At 35.1% G+C, this 16,356-nt stretch overlaps 1 protein-coding gene across 6 annotated transcripts in view; it reads right to left on the reverse strand.

The window, feature by feature from the left end:
* The window catches only part of LOC123316835 (glutamate receptor ionotropic, kainate 2), a 145,884-nt gene that overhangs the window by 96,898 nt on the left and 32,630 nt on the right, over positions 1-16,356 (reverse strand). For all 6 annotated transcript variants that reach the window (XM_044903097.1, XM_044903119.1, XM_044903112.1 and 3 more), the window contains exon 2: positions 8,826-8,951. In XM_044903097.1, the coding sequence (XP_044759032.1) occupies positions 8,826-8,910 (85 nt within the window). In that variant the 5' untranslated portion in view covers positions 8,911-8,951. The remainder of the gene's footprint in view (positions 1-8,825; positions 8,952-16,356) is intronic.

Below are 16,356 nucleotides of genomic sequence, written 5' to 3' on the forward strand. Positions count from 1 at the left end.
TTTAATGTCCTGTTTTATTAAAACTAACAACTTCAACCTGATATTGATGAATTGATGAATTTTCAGACGAATCCATCGAAAATATCAGTATGGAGTTATAGCAAAATGAAAGAGAAAGAGAATTTTGAGAAACGGAAACGGAGAACCCAACACACATATGAGGTCCTTTGAACTCAGCCCAATGCCCTCACTAACGTTTCTGTTTGTCCGTTTACTCCTGAAACACCCTGTATAATAAATACTACATATACTAAAGAGCCATATACTTTAATAACACACACTAATAGCATTGAGCATTGAAACACGAAGAATGAAAGGATATTTGTAATTTGGATACAGGAATTTTCGGATGAGAGCAATAATGAATTCCTAATAGCTAACGTTTTGTTTATTGTGCATTAACTTCATCAGGGCATGTAATCATAACAAGGTTTACAACTCAGAATGAACCACATGTAAAGGGGGTGTCAAAAAAGTAAGAAAAAACAAAAGGGCAAGTACATTTCTACAAAAACAAGAAATACAATATAAACTACGCTGAAGTGAAAAGATGTAAAAAGTGAACTCCATTTAGTTTCACCATTTTTCAACTGGTCATAATTTTGACTTCAACTGTTTGAAGGTTGTGTACGAAAACTCTCGGAAAAAATAGGGTTAATTTTCGTTCTGACACAGAAAATGATAGTACTTACCTAGACTACTTATCTGTTTAGAAGCCTCCGATTGCAGTGGTGCTCACATGTTGTATAAATCAAGAAATTTGTTTGCAGATAATTTGTGAGAAACAGATACCTTTGTAACACTTGCTTCATATTTGTTCAGGTTTGTAGAGATGTCGTTAAACTGTGTTTCAGACTACAGTGACTCTATCAAACACAGTGGCGACAATTGTGGTCTCGTTTTTCATCGTTTTAGCAAGAATAAGGCGGATTTGGTCACGTGACGTGACGTGAGCCAATCCGCATTCGGAATTAGAGATCGTAGCATTGAAATCTGTGCTTCTAAGCAGCCATATTCTTGCTAAATTTCCAAATGTCGCCACTGTGTTTGATAGAGTCACTTTATTTCAAACTACAGTGACTCTATCAAACATGATAGAGTCACTGTATTTCAAACTACAGTGGCGACAATAGCGGTCTCGTTTTTCATTGTTTTTGCAAAGCGGATTTGCTCACATGACGTTCCCAATTACAGATCATAACATTGTGATCTGTGCTTCTAAGCCGCCATATTGTAAATTTCAATATAGATTCTGTTGAAATCGCGTTTCTACTCGATGTATTCACAATGAATGATGTGATAATCTCTGGTCATTTGAATACAAAAGACAAAAAGGTATACTTCACCTATTCTACTGAAGTTACAGTTACAGAAAAAGTAAAAAAATTCAAACGTATCGATATGGTAAAAGAACTGTGAAATATGAATAATGTCTTTCGTAAATCATTTTGTTTTCCTATTTCACTGAGAATATTCACAGGTCTATTCGAAGAAGGAATGAATTCTAAATGTTTTCACCCCAGGTCCTAGATGTTGGTAAACCACTGAAAAACAGGATGAAAAATTGCTTGAGAGCTTCATTTATATATTTTTTGGTAAGTTCGAGATTGAAGCACGTTCTACACTCCCCATGAAAGGGGAGTGAAGTGATCCATTTCCTGAGGGTCGACTTGTTTATTGTCCAAGTGCCTTGAATTTACAAAAAGAGTCAGTTTTGACAAATCGTGGCGTGGATGTCCATGTAGAACCCACTTGAAAGAATCTTGAAGGAGATGTCAAATGAGAAAAATAATGAAACATATTTAGGTTGTCGGAATCGAAACAAGAAACTTATTTAATGATTTCCACCCTCTAGTGTTCAAAGTCGCCCTTTCAACTGAATGACACATTATTTCGAAGGATTCTTCAATCTGAGTACCTATAATTGAGTTTATGGTTCACGTTAAAAAAGAAGTAATTTATTAGACTATAAGTTATTATGAATTATCATCAAGACTTGATAGAAATTCGAATAGAAATCCATCGTACATTAATGAAATAATACACATATACCTTCATTTTCATTACTTATTTTATTAAAACATGAAACACTACATTAGCTTCTTCAGATATTTATTTCCAAACAACTAGCCTGTTATTCGAATATTCGAAGCCTGTGAAAGGTCAAGATAAGGGTACAAAAGTATAATGGTGTATATGTTACGACTAAAGATAGGTGTGAGCATAAACTTGATTAGACGGCTAAATTTTGGTTTATATTCGAGGACCGGCTAGAGTTCGATGATATATTCATCTGCGTCAGAGAATTTCATCTTTAGCCGGCTAATGTGCACATTACCCAAAACGGAAAGGCTAAAAATGTATTCGATGGACACGCGGAGGGGTGAAGTCTTTTGAATGGTCGGATGGGGAAGACGAACGCACGAAGCCACGTTTTTGTTTCAATTTTTATAATTGAAATATGCAGAATAGCATCGAATGCTATTGTTTTGAGGTTTTGTTACATAACGCCCATTGGTTTTCAATTTAACATATAATGAGTAATTTCCATTTGTTTAGGAGATTAATGCTCTGCAAATCGAGCCTAAGTTTTTGAAAATCAGTCCACATATAGATGTTAGATATAGATACAGCTTTCCACAGGACTATAGGAACGTGGATAGTTAATTGTCCTGTGAAACAAGAATATGACCTCACAAGGAAATGAAATTAAGACATTAGATATAAAGAATAATCTGTGCACAAAAGCATATTTTTCCTACCATATAATAATTCGGTTTATGGAAAAATTTTCTGTGATAGTTTCTGATGTTTCAATTTTTTTTAACCTTTTCCAACTTTTGCAAAAACGGACAAAAAAAAACTATGAAGATGAAAATAGTTGAAAACACCTTTTCTAGCTGATTTTTTCTTTTTCTAGCTGATTTCTTCCCAAGTCATATATGAATTCCAAAATACGGCCGGTCGCCACCCTTGATGAATCAAGGGTGCAAATTATGAATAATAGCAAAATGAAAGATAACCATTAACTCTACAGTTTACTCTTACACTCAAAATAGCATGTTCGTCTGGAATTTTATCATCAGGCGTTGAGATTTTTAGATGCGCTAATAAGAATGCGTTGAGACACAGTAGAAACAAATAAATATATGTTCATTCTTAACTGCTGAGCAGAATGCCTTTCTGCTATTAAAAATATGTGAAATTAATACAAAAAATGCATTGCATTAATAGTTTGAGTATATATCTATTACTATTTCTTTACATTTTTTTAATTGCCGAAAATTTACGCCCCTTAAGCCTAGCCAATACTTTTCTTCTTTTCTATTAGCTTCTACTTTTTTAGCCGATGGGATGTGGTTACACTTAAGTTTAGCCGGCTAAAATAGAAACTAACTGCTTTACGTAATATACGTTTATCATATCCCGAAGAATGCTAGAAATATGCTCACCTTGTACGCAGATGACACAGGAATAGCGTTCAGACATCGACGCCCAGAGATCATACACCGGAGACTGCAGGAAGCCATAGATGAATTACTCAAATGGTGCATCAAATGGAAAATCCAAATCAATGGAAGAAAGACTCAAGCAAAAGAGAAGATTGAGGATGGAAGAAAACCTTGAAGTTGATGGAGAAGAGGTTGAATGGAAAAATGAAGCAACATACCTAGGAGTGACGCTTGACAGAGGACTTACATGGAAAAACCACATCAAATGTGCTGTTGATAAAACAAAAGAAGAAGTCATATGAATAAGAACATCAAGTTGACGATGATTAAAACTATTGCGCGACCACAACTCACATATGGATCGGCGGCATGGGGCTTCGCAGCCAAGACCCACATCAAGAGAATACAGGCCACTGAGAATAAACTCCTTAGAATGGCGATGGACGTACCCTGGTTTGTTAGGAACAAACAAATCTACAAGGACTTGGAATGGGAACCAGTTACAGAATTCATGAAGAGAAAGGCGGAAAGGATATTCGACAAAGCCAAACAACATCCAAATGAGGAACTACGAAGATTAGTCGACTACGATCCAACGGAAGAAGCTAGAAGGTCAAGAACCTACCACCGAAGACCGAGAGATCAGTTAAGGATTTAAATGTAACCAAAGAAGAGCTTAACCTATAAAAGCTATAGGCAGCATACAACTATCAACACGACTATGATCGTGTGAGAGTCCAGAAACCATAAGAGTCAACTGGTTAATAGGCAAAATGCCCGGAACCTATGAAGAAGCAGTTAAGGGTTTTTAGTGGGTCTCGAGCTCAGAGAGTGAGAATCCCCACACTGTTGCCCCTCAGCAGAGGGTGTGTTCGTCTGTTTGCAGATTTTCCCCCTGCTACACCAAAAAAAAAAAGAAACTAACATAAGCAAATACCCGAAGCTAAATCTAAGTTTAGCCGGCTAATCTTAAGTTTATGATCACACCTATCTTTAGCCGTAACATATATATAAGTTCCTGCAGATCGGTATTTGGGACATTCAATTGCTTCATGTGAAATATTGTATTTCTCATCAAACTCATATTTCTCATCAATTTGTCGGCATATATGTAGTGAGAATAGGACTTGAAATCTATGTTCTAATATTGAAGGTTCAAAAGTCCTTCTTGCCCTTCCAATGTTAATTTTAGGAAGGTTTCAATAGATGCAACTATATATATATATATATATATATATATAGCACACAACGTCCTTGGGACGTCCAATTCATGTCCATTTAACGTCGGAACGTCCATGTACTTGATTTGTATGTCCTTTGGACGTCCGTTTCCGGACAGTTTTAAGACGTCCAAGATGGATATCCATTGTTAGTCCAATTCATGTACAATGTCCGTATCGGATATCCATTGGATGCCCGTGATGGACATAATACGGACCATATGACACATGTCCGTATCATGTAGTCCCAAAATGGTCCCTGACCGACTTGATACATGCAATGTCAAATATATGTCCTTACTGGATATCCATTAGTTGTCCGAGATGAACATAGTACGGACCATATAACTTTTCATATATATATATATTACATGGTCCGTATAACGTCCATCACGGACACCTAGTGGATATCCGGTAGGGACATCTTTTGAATGTCCATACCGGATATTCACTAGGAGTCCGTAATGGACGTAATATGGACTAAATAACATGTATATATTACATGGTCCGTATAACGTCCATGACGGACACCTATTGGATATCCGGTAGGGACATCTTTTGAATGTCCATACCGGATATTCACTAGGAGTCCGTAATGGACGTAATATGGACTGAATAACATGTATATATTACATGGTCCGTATAAGGTCCATGACGGACACCTATTGGATATCCGGTAGGGACATCTTTTGAATGTCCATACTGGATATTCACTAGGAGTCCGTAAGGGACGTAATATGGACCAAATAACATGTATATGTTACATGGTCCTTATAACGTCCATCAAGGACACCTAGTGGATATCCGGTAGGGACATCTTTTGAATGTCCATACCGGATATTCACTAGGAGTCCGTAATATGGACCAAATAATACATATATGTATATCAATGAACACCAAAATTTAATATTATTTTTCACTAAACTCCATTTTTCCGCTTTGTAGTATATAAATATCTTATGAATATTATATTATGTATAACGTTATGATGAACGAAGACTAAATACTTGAGTAATTACTATTATAAAATAATCTATATTTGAGTTTCAAGACTTCAGTTTTTATTATATGGTATTTCTGTATTAATCGACTACTATTCCATAAATCAGTTAACAATATAATGAATATGTTCCTACAAGTAGGTATATCGTATGGTCTCGGTAGCTAGGACGGTTGCACCGAAGACTCAGTAATGCGGTGTCCCCACGTACTCGCGAGTTCGAATCCGGGCCAAGTGTGAAAACTTTCTAGTAAGTATGGATGAAAATGAGAACAACACAGAAAAAATAATATCTGCGTCTGAGTGTAAGACACCCAATGTCTAGGACATAAAATTCAAATAGATAGGATAGCCAACGTCGTGGTAAATTTTTGTACCGTTGAGATTGCTAATGATGGTCCCAACGGGATATCCATTGGACGTCCGCGATGGACGTCCGAATTCTGTTCAAAGTTGTGACATTTGTACGTCTCTCGGATGTCCATAGAACGTCCATTGTACCAGAAATGGACGTCCCATGGATGTCCGCAATGTCCGAAGAGGACGTCCTATGGATGTCCATAGGACTACTTTGTGCTATTAGGGTATATATCGGTTTAAAACGCGCGACGACGTTGTCCGATGCCTAGATTCCATTGTTTGCGATCTTCCCATTGTCCTATTTGTAAGTTTCGATCGCTCATTGCTTTTCGTATTCCCTCCAACCAGTTTTTCTTTGGTCTTCCTCTTCGTCTTTTTATATTTGGTATCCATTCCATTATTTGTTTCGGTAATCGTGTTTGTCCCATCCGTTGAACATGTCCATACCAGATCAGTTGTTTTCTCTCTATATCATCCATGATTGTGCCTTCTACTCCCATTTGATTACGTACTTCCTGGTTTCTTATTCTTTGCATTCTTGATATTCTAGCCGATCTCCTCAACGCATCCATCTCTGCAGCTTCTATCCTCTTCTTATTTCTTTCTGTCAGTCTCCATGTCTCGGACCCATATGTTAATTGGCTTTTGATCATTGTATTATAGATGTTGAACTTTCGTGATTTAGTTATGTTTTTGCTCCACAATATTCCATTCAAACAGCCAATCACTTTTCTTGCCGCTGTTACTCTAGATCTTATCTCATTGTCATCTGTGCCGCTTGTGTCGAACTTCACTCCCAAATACTTGTACTCCTCGCAAGGTTGTATGCCTTCTGCACCCCCAATATCCAGTACACTCTTTTCGTCTCCTATACAAAGGTATTTGGTTTTTTCCAGGTTCATTTCTAATCCCCAATATTCATATGTTTCTTTCAGTTTGCGTGTCATGTATTCCAGATCTTCTTTGTCTCCTGCGACTATTACCTGATCATCCGCAAACTGTAAGGTGTAAATGTTTGTATCATTCAGGGGTATACCCATCCCAGAACATTTTCGCTTCCATTGCATTAAAGCATTTTTTATATATACTTTAAATAAAGTGGTTGATATGGTGCATCCCTGTCGTAAGCCCTTATTGACATAAAATGGACTTGACAATTTGTTTCCTATTTTAATTCTAGATGTTGAGCCATAATATAGATTCTTCAATGCCCCAATCAAAGTCTTGTTTATATTTGTGTTCTGTAGTGTTTCCCATAGCATACACCAAGGTATTGAATCATAAGCCTTGGTTAGATCTACGAATAAAATATGCGTTGCTAGGTTAACTGAACTTCTTTTTTCAATTATCTGTTTCATACAGAACACATTGTCCGTGCAAGATCTTCCAGCTCTGAATCCACATTGTTCCTCCTCTTCGTCAATTTCTTTTTCTATTAGGGTTCTTAAAAGTCTTCCGTATAGTCTGCTAAGCGTACTTGTAACTGAGATGCCTCTGTAGTTCGAGCATACGTCTTTTTTTCCTTTTTTATGGATTGAAGATATATAAGCCTGTTTCCAAGCATCTGGGACATCCTCACCGTTTATGTATCGGCTGAATATTGTAGTAAGCAGGTGGAAAAGTTTTTTAGTACCGTTCTTGATGAGCTCCGCATATATCCCTTCTGGTCCACAGGATCTACCCTGTTTCAGGCCTTTTATATTCTCCACCACCATTTCCATATCAATTTCAATGTTCTCACCTTGAATGTTAAATGCGTTCTCCTCGTCTCTGTATTGTGGACGTCGTTCCTGAAGTAATTCTGTGTAGTGCTGTATCCATTGTTGTTGTCGGATTACGCTTATGTTGGATTTTTCCTTTCCTGTTGATTTAACATTTTTTATAAACTTCCACACTTCTGTAGATTTCCTTCCTCCTATGTATGTATCTATTTCTCGGCATTTTTTATCCCATATTTCGTTCTTTGCTTTGTTAATCTTGTTTCGTGTTTCTCTTTTCATCGCGTTGTAAGTATCCCGATCTTCCTGTAGCCTTGTTGTGATCCACTTCATATAAGCTTTCTTCTTTTGTGCTATTATTTCTTCTATTTCATCGTTCCACCATATTTTTGCACTGTTGAATTTTCTTTTCTCTCCAATAGCTTCTCTCGCTGCTTGATGTATACTTTCAACAATATTCTGGTATATATCAGTTGTTCTTTGGTTTTCCGGAGATTTTAAATACATGTCAAGTCTACGTTGATACAAATACTTGGTAGAATCGTCTGAAAGGCCCTCCAAATTATATTTCGGGTAATCTATTGCAACTAGCTGATCCCAAATGACTTTTTCTCCGTAAAAAAATGTTATTTCATTCACAAACGATTTTCATTTCGGAATATACTTTTTTATTTATTTGAGAAACTTTTTCGAACACCAGATATCACCTACGTCTTCCAGTTTTCTCATTATGACCATAGCGTACCATGAAAATATCAAAAATTCAAAGAACCCAACTATTGAAACTAAGTTGGCCGCAATCTAATGAATATTTGAACGTTGAACTCTGCTTAAAAGATTCATAGATGTGTAGTGCCACAGATTTAGCTAATTATTCTGAAAGTTATTTCGTTTTTCCAAGGGTGGCACAGCTAATTATGAAAACTTAAAATGGCTACATCTTTTTATCAGGGCCGAATCGGAAAAAATGGTAAGGGAGAAAAGTGTTTCCGTTGACCTCTATCTATCTACTGTTGAAATATTTCTACGAGTCAAATACTCACCTGAATAAATTAACTAGGCTCAATTAACTTACCGATTTTAACAACAGGTGGGAGTGACAGGACGATTGACGTTGTGAACCCTATGGTCACCAGGATCCATATAACTGAACTGTTCATATTTCTAACACTCTACGAGTGTAAAACATGCTGCCGAACCTCTGAAAAAAAAAAGGAAATTTATCATTACTCATATGGAACTATGTATCATCCTATGTATACGCTAATATTTATTGCATTATCCGAGTGTCTCTATGTTCAAACTGATAAGAAGAAGCAGAAACCACAGCCTTCAACAATGATTTTACTCTAGTTCTGGTGCCTTCGGATATCAAAATGAGGATCAAACAACAAGAACATTTATCATTTCTGATGAATGTGTGGTTATGGTTGTCATTCCCGAATGTTGCATAGTGTTCCTAACCTGTTCTTTTTTAATCTTCTCAAATTCTTCGTTTCTGAGTTCTAGGGGATCAAATTCTCGTTGAAACACCCTGTATATATAGTTAAACTCAAAAGGAAGCTTTCGATGAACGAGTATCCCGAAATTCATCCCCATACTTTTGAAGAATACAGAGTATCTAGTCTACTCCTGCTATAGTTCCAGTCATATTGAAGGATTTTTTACCTAGACGTACAAATATTGAATTCTCTAATTCATAGAGAGCTCAAGCCAAGCAGTAACAAAGGATTAGATGGATAAAATTCTCTGAAATAGGTACACTCTGAAAGAAAATATCCCTTCCTTCTTCCTTTTTCTTCAGACTTGATCCTATCTAGTGAATTCGCCTCTTTTTTCGATGGGTTATATTTGTTTTGTTTTATTTTATGAGATCAGAATTTATTTTCATTTTATCGTAAGTAGGGGGGGGAGAAATATTTCTACACTCCTGTTGAAGGTACTGATTTTTGGATATTCACCTTTTTTATATTCTAGGGCAGTCATAAAATGATTTTATTCTTACAGCGTGGACAGGAAAATTCGAAATTTCGATTTATTAATCTCTATTGGATTTCAAGCAATGCTCGATATAAATCAAAAGGTTTGAAATTTGCATATTTCCATACATGTCATTTCAACGATGGAAACCTAAGTAGAGTGGCTTCTGATTTTACTCCCAATAGATTCAGTGTTTTCGAAAAATGTAATGAATTGATGATCCCTCTGTTGTTTTGACGATACCGAAACCATAGCAAAATTTTTCGAATTTTTGTTTTGCTATAACTCCTGACATTTTTGATCGATTCGACTTGAAATTTATTATCAGTTTGATAATTGTTAATTAGTTTCAATGAAACAAAAGTTAAAATTTGCTAAAACTCAGGACACATTGAGTCTATATTCAAATTCAAACTCATGGAAAATATCCTGTATGTAGTTTTTCATCATAATTTTAATATTTTAGTTATCTGCGTTTGTATCAAATTCAATGAATCGGTGGTATGCTCATTCGTGGATTATTTTTAATGAATAAATGTTTTGTGGTCAAACGCCTCTTGAAAAAACTGCCCTGCATAAAAATGGATTTGGAAATGTTCAACTGACTTTTTAGTTCTCGAAATATGGTTTCCATTTGATTTTGATATTTATAGCACATCTCGTTATTCAGAATTGAAATTTACCGTGATAATAGGCCACATGACTGATGATGAACTAAGTTAGAAATAAAAAACTACGCTATCATGAGAAATATAATGATAACTTGACAACTTCAGAAATAATCGCCTTTTATAGCCAACTTGTACCTCAAGTACTTTTCCGGATTCATTTTAACGCCATTCGCCCTTTTAGTGGGGGTTATAATTGAAAATTCGAATATGATAAAAATGTTTTTTGAATTTTTCATTGATTCCATTATTGACATTATTGAATGTATGAAGATTATGGTCTTATTACTCTTTGTTATTGAAGCATTGATCATATATTCATGCACAGAAGAAGTATTTATCAGTATTTCAGGTCCCTTTACCAAGTTGTAGTTAAAAATTTTCAGAATGCCCCACAAGTTTACTAATACAGATATGCAGACAAATGGATTGGAAGGGGAAAACCCCAACAGTGGCCTGCTTGATCCCCTGATCTGACACCCCTTAATTTCTTTTTTTGCGGTTATTTGAAGACCAAGTTCTAAGAAACAAATATCCTGACAATGGAACAATTATTAGATCGAATAAAACGAGCAGTTATGAGACTCATAAAGAGGGCCAAAAAAAATGAAGAATGTTAATGTGATGAATATTCAGTGATTCTAGTCCGGATATTTGAAAAATACAATTTTTCAAATGAGGTCTAGGAAAAAATCATAGTGTGTGAGATATTAAGGATTATAAGTCAACCCTGAAACAGCTTCCTTAGAGTAGCTAAGTTGAAAATAACTATTGGGCAATTCATCAAAATTCAATTTTGCTATAGAAACTCATTCTGCTATTCAAGTTCCATCAAACAAAATATGTCCTGAAATTTGCCTCCGACTGATGCATAACAAACTCCAATTTTATTACCTACCCTACAAGGGAAGGTAATCAACCTTTTCAATTTCCTTTTAACATGACAATCTTTGTGGCAACAAATTGATGTCTTTTTTTCAAAATCGTGTTGCTTATGATATGCCAACGGAGACTCCAGCCACTTGAGATAAAACCCGAGCAGAAGTTCGTGGAGCTTCTGTCATCATATTTTCATTATTGCTGAATAACACTTGGGTTTTCTTCTTTGGCCGACTACTTCCTTATTTGTTAGAGATAAAACCCGAGCAGAAGTTCGTGGAGCTTCTGTCATCATATTTTCATTATTGCTGAATAACACTTGGGTTTTCTTCTTTGGCCGACTACTTCCTTATTTGTTTGAACATACCTGTATTAGCTATAACGCGAAAGCAGTACTTTGGAAAGATTGATAATAATCTACAGCAACTCTATGAAGTCGCTGGAACGTTTAAAAATAGAATATTTCACCCTCCTTCTATTTTCTCCCCAATTTTGAAGTAGGATTAAATATTGAATTGCACGTCCGTAATCTTTATAATTTGCTGATAATTTTTATACAAAAACCATTCGCGTTCTTTGATATACGCTCATTACGAAGAATATTTTGCTTTTCCCAACTGGTTGCACCAATAGCTATTGGCTAAGTATGTCGCTGACAGAACTATGCGACATACATGAAATGTTTGAAAACAACTTTTCAGATCCTGAAAAGATCTAGGGTTGCCAAACCCATAATAATCGTTTTCATCGTCTTGAATTTGTTTGAAAAAAAATCTATATTTGTTGAAGGTATGGATATGGTATGGATATATGATTGTTTCTTCAGACCTACAGAAATGAAATCATACATATACTCCATTCACATTTATTTTAGCAGTCGGTTGGCCATGAAATAATTTTCTCAAGTTTTTGTAACTAGAACGGAGTAAGGTTGGCACTCATGAAATGTCGTTAATGTCATAACGCCGTTGCCACAACTAATATCAATTTTTTCTACGAAAATGCCGAAAATTATTGAAAAAAGAGACAGGGTTTCAGGAAGTGCTATTTAGAATTCAGGTCCGCTCATTCAAATAGTTATACCCTGATATTCTAAAATCCACAATACGTCAGACGGAAGCGAACATATTCAATGTAAGAGAATGTATATAATGTTTCATCTGAATCTAAACGACTTATATTTCAGCTGAATATTTCCACAAGCAGAAAGACTGTGAATGAAGAGGATAACAAAGAATTTCCTTCTATTGGGAGACCCAAAAAAGTGGTGGCATTTGAGAATTTTATGTTTGACTGAATTAATGCAAAAAGTTTACTGAAAAGTGGAATTAATGTCTGTGAATTATGATCAATAAATAAGTTTACTACAGGATTTTCGATGAATATCATCGTAGATAAGTTCCCGAAAATTGATTTTTCTATTTTTCATTTGACTTATCCCATACATTGTAAAAGTCTTAAGGTACCAATAAATTATTTTTATTATATCAATGTATTAAGATGAATAGCCACAAATACGCGATAGTGTCCTGTTTATTGTTTATTCATGTGAAATTTTTGTTTAAAGGTGGAGTTCATCTTGACTTAAAACTTCCTTATTTATTTTACTTATATGATGCAAGCTGATTTTTGTTGAAGAATTATTTAACATTCTTGTAATTATTTGTTAATTCCTTCGGGCGATACCCATTCCCAACCACTGCATCATATGCATTTAATCTTCGGGTTAATATTTTACCCAATATATACAACTGATGTAACGTATTCAAACTTTAGCCAAAGAAGATAACGAACATAAACTCTCCTCAAGCTAGTGCATATTATGATATTATACTGATCTCTTGTATTTTCCATGCGAATAACTGAATTTGGTATGCCTTCAATCAGTTTGTATAAACTTCAATTATGTTCGTCACACATTTTCCGAAGAGATTCGACATTGTGATAAAATACGTAATAACAGAAACTTTTACATAGAACGGGCAACATAGCGTTGATTTAAAACCCAAAAATGTTTTGACACGCTTCATAACCTCACATTTTCGTACTATACAAAGTGAAATGTGTCAAATTTCCATGGCCAACCGAGTGGTAAAATAAAAGTGAATGGAGTATTTGAAGAGTTGACTTCAAATATACCTTGTAGACACCCCCATCTCCTGCAGATTCAGTTAGCTCCACGAATCCTGATGAAAATTCAATTATGGATGGAAATATATCGTATTTCAATGATATGATTTATGTAGTATAACATTTTTGTCGCGACTATTCCATAAAGTATTTATTGTTAATTAAATTTAGTTGATATCTATTTCGGATCCGAATAGAGTGTTATGGATTATAAGGGTAGAAACATCTATATCCTGCTTTATTTATTGGCTTCGATAAGACTTAGCGAAGCCGGTGGAGGTGTGGCACCAGAAACGAAACCTTAATCACTGATTAAATTCCAGCTTGCCGTAGCCGCAACGGGAAATTGTTCCGATCGTTGCATACCAACGTTCATTTTCCAGTTCCGCTTTTCTTTATGGGAGATGACAGATTGAATTTTGACGAACGATGTTGGGTAAAAATTTTTGCAGGATTGTATCCGATAAAAAAGGGACGAGGTGAATATTTTATATATGTTGGCGGATATATGTTATGCATTATTCGAAATTCTTCTAATAGGATCCTAAACGGTTTTGATGTTTTTGGTGGGGTAATCCTTTCACTCCACGACGCCTCGTAATATGATTTCCATCTTTGAAGTGCTTCGTGGATTTTTTGTGGTGTACAGGTGGAAGAGTAGATCGTAAGGGGGTTACATTGCTTTGCGACTTTAAGCTGTATTTTACAGACCATTAGAGTTGCTCTCGACGTCGTCTACAGCTTGCCCTTCAGTAAGATGGTGTAGCATATTCTTGATCCAGATACTTCTTAGTGAAAAAAGTGAAATTCAAGAATTATCCAATCACATATGATTCTGCCAGAATATTACTCTTTCAGTTTTTTCTTCTCCTAAAACTCTTTCCTTTAGGTATATTTTCCTATACCACGAAAAGATCCCAGGTCAATGAAAGGAGTTGGTTTAGGTATCTTTTCTGGCAAGTGTGTTGGCCTCTTGTCCGACCTTGTTTCCTATTTTTGCCCATATTAATGTGATGACATGAGAGCACATTGCTTTGATGTAGGAATGACATGACTCATTTCTGACCATTTGGAACCAGCACAGAATATTTCTGCGCCAGTCCCTGTCGTGTTTTCAGATCCATTAAATGGTATTTCCATTTGAATTTTGAGTAGTGCGTTTCATTTTCCCTCCTTCAATTCTACTTTGTATTATAGTGAAATGAATTGAAGATTATTCTGGGAGGATTCTGCATTTCCTGAAACTTTTTAGGGTTTTCACTCCCAATCTCTGGAACAAAATCAATTAAAAAAGGAAATAAACGATTAGCTCCTGCGTATATTCTTGCACTAATTTGTCAGAAGCAAATCAACTAGAAAAAATTGTTGCCTGACAATGAACTGAAAATAAAGAACGTTGAAATTATAATTTTATATTGTAACGTTTCGGAGTCTATATCAGACTCTTTCATCAGACGAAAATCAATTTTCGAAAATCTTCTAAATTGTATCTTTTGTTTGACATTAATTTTCAATACATAGAAACAGAGACTGCATAGAAACGTTGATTCATTTAATTTTGAAATTACCAGATGACAGTTCCTTCTTCGGTAAATTGATCCAAATATGATCTATTCCTACCGAACAATTTGCCAAATTATTATCTTGATCCAATAAAATAATGGTCTGGCTCCGTCATTAAAATTTTAGTGTTATTCCAATCCAATCCAAGCACTACAGCTTTCAAACCAGTGGAGATAGACAAAATCTGATACGCCATTCTCGTTCTCTTTTTCGGAGAAACTAACAAGAGTAGTAGTCATTTTTGGCCACCTTCTTTTGTTTTCGAGTTATAAGCGAAAATTGGAAAAATGGCGATTTCGAAATAAATTTATATCTCCGCTAATACTGATGATAGAGCTCTGAAATGAAAACATTATACAGGCACTTTTTTAAGTAGAATCCAGTGGCGTTCTTGCCTTTTAAGCAGGATTCTTAATTACGAAGCTATGACCCAAAGTTATGTTTTTTAAATGGGACACTAGATTTCTATGCAATTTTTTTAAAGCTTAATTTTCACTGATTTTAAAAATATATAACATCATATGGTTTGTATCAATATAAACAATAGAAAATGGTCAAATACCTATTTTCTCAATATTTCTATGGTTTCAACTTTTGACGAACACAGAAAAATAGAACTTCCCATAACAAGAGCAGTCTCCTTCCGGCAATGTGATTCTTTCTATGCTTTTTACCAATTTACACAAAATTTGAATTTTGGAGAAATTGAGTAAGAAGCATAGAAATGAAAGAACTAATAGAAGGAGAGTGTGGCAATCATAGGATGCTACATTTTTCTATTGGCGAATCCAAAAATCTAGACGCCCTCTGCCGACTCAATTACGAAACTACTTTGTCAGTACTGCAAAGTCAAAACAAGTTTAGCTCCTTATGTTTTTTTTTATCTCACGTTGTCCAACAAAGTATTATAATTATTATTTGGAGAAGTTATATTGGGATTATTGTCTAGGTTTCTGAATAGAAATATTGATTCCGAAAAAATATTGGAAAAAGTATTTATACCAGTACTTTCAACTGGCAGGAGTTAGGTTAAACGATTTTTCTTTGCGAGAGTTTTCTGCTAAATTCAATTGACGATTGAGAAATACAATTTCATAATTTTCATACTTCCAAATGAATGCTTTTTCTCATCTCTAGAACTTGTTCCATGAGCTGAATCATTTTTTATGTCTCCTGAGATTTCAGTATGAGGAATATCTATATCGTTACATGAAATTGAAATACTTTAAATAGAAACTTCACAAACTCAGCATATGCTGCCTCAACTTTATTAGGTAGGTTTAATTCAAGAAAGAATCTGTGAAATAATAGTATTTTGTGTCTAGGTACAGTGGATCAACAATATCATCGCTCGATTTTATTCCACAATTCATCCTTTTCAAATGA

Source organism: Coccinella septempunctata, chromosome 1 (genome assembly GCF_907165205.1).
Source record: "Coccinella septempunctata chromosome 1, icCocSept1.1, whole genome shotgun sequence".
NCBI lineage: Eukaryota > Metazoa > Arthropoda > Insecta > Coleoptera > Coccinellidae > Coccinella > Coccinella septempunctata.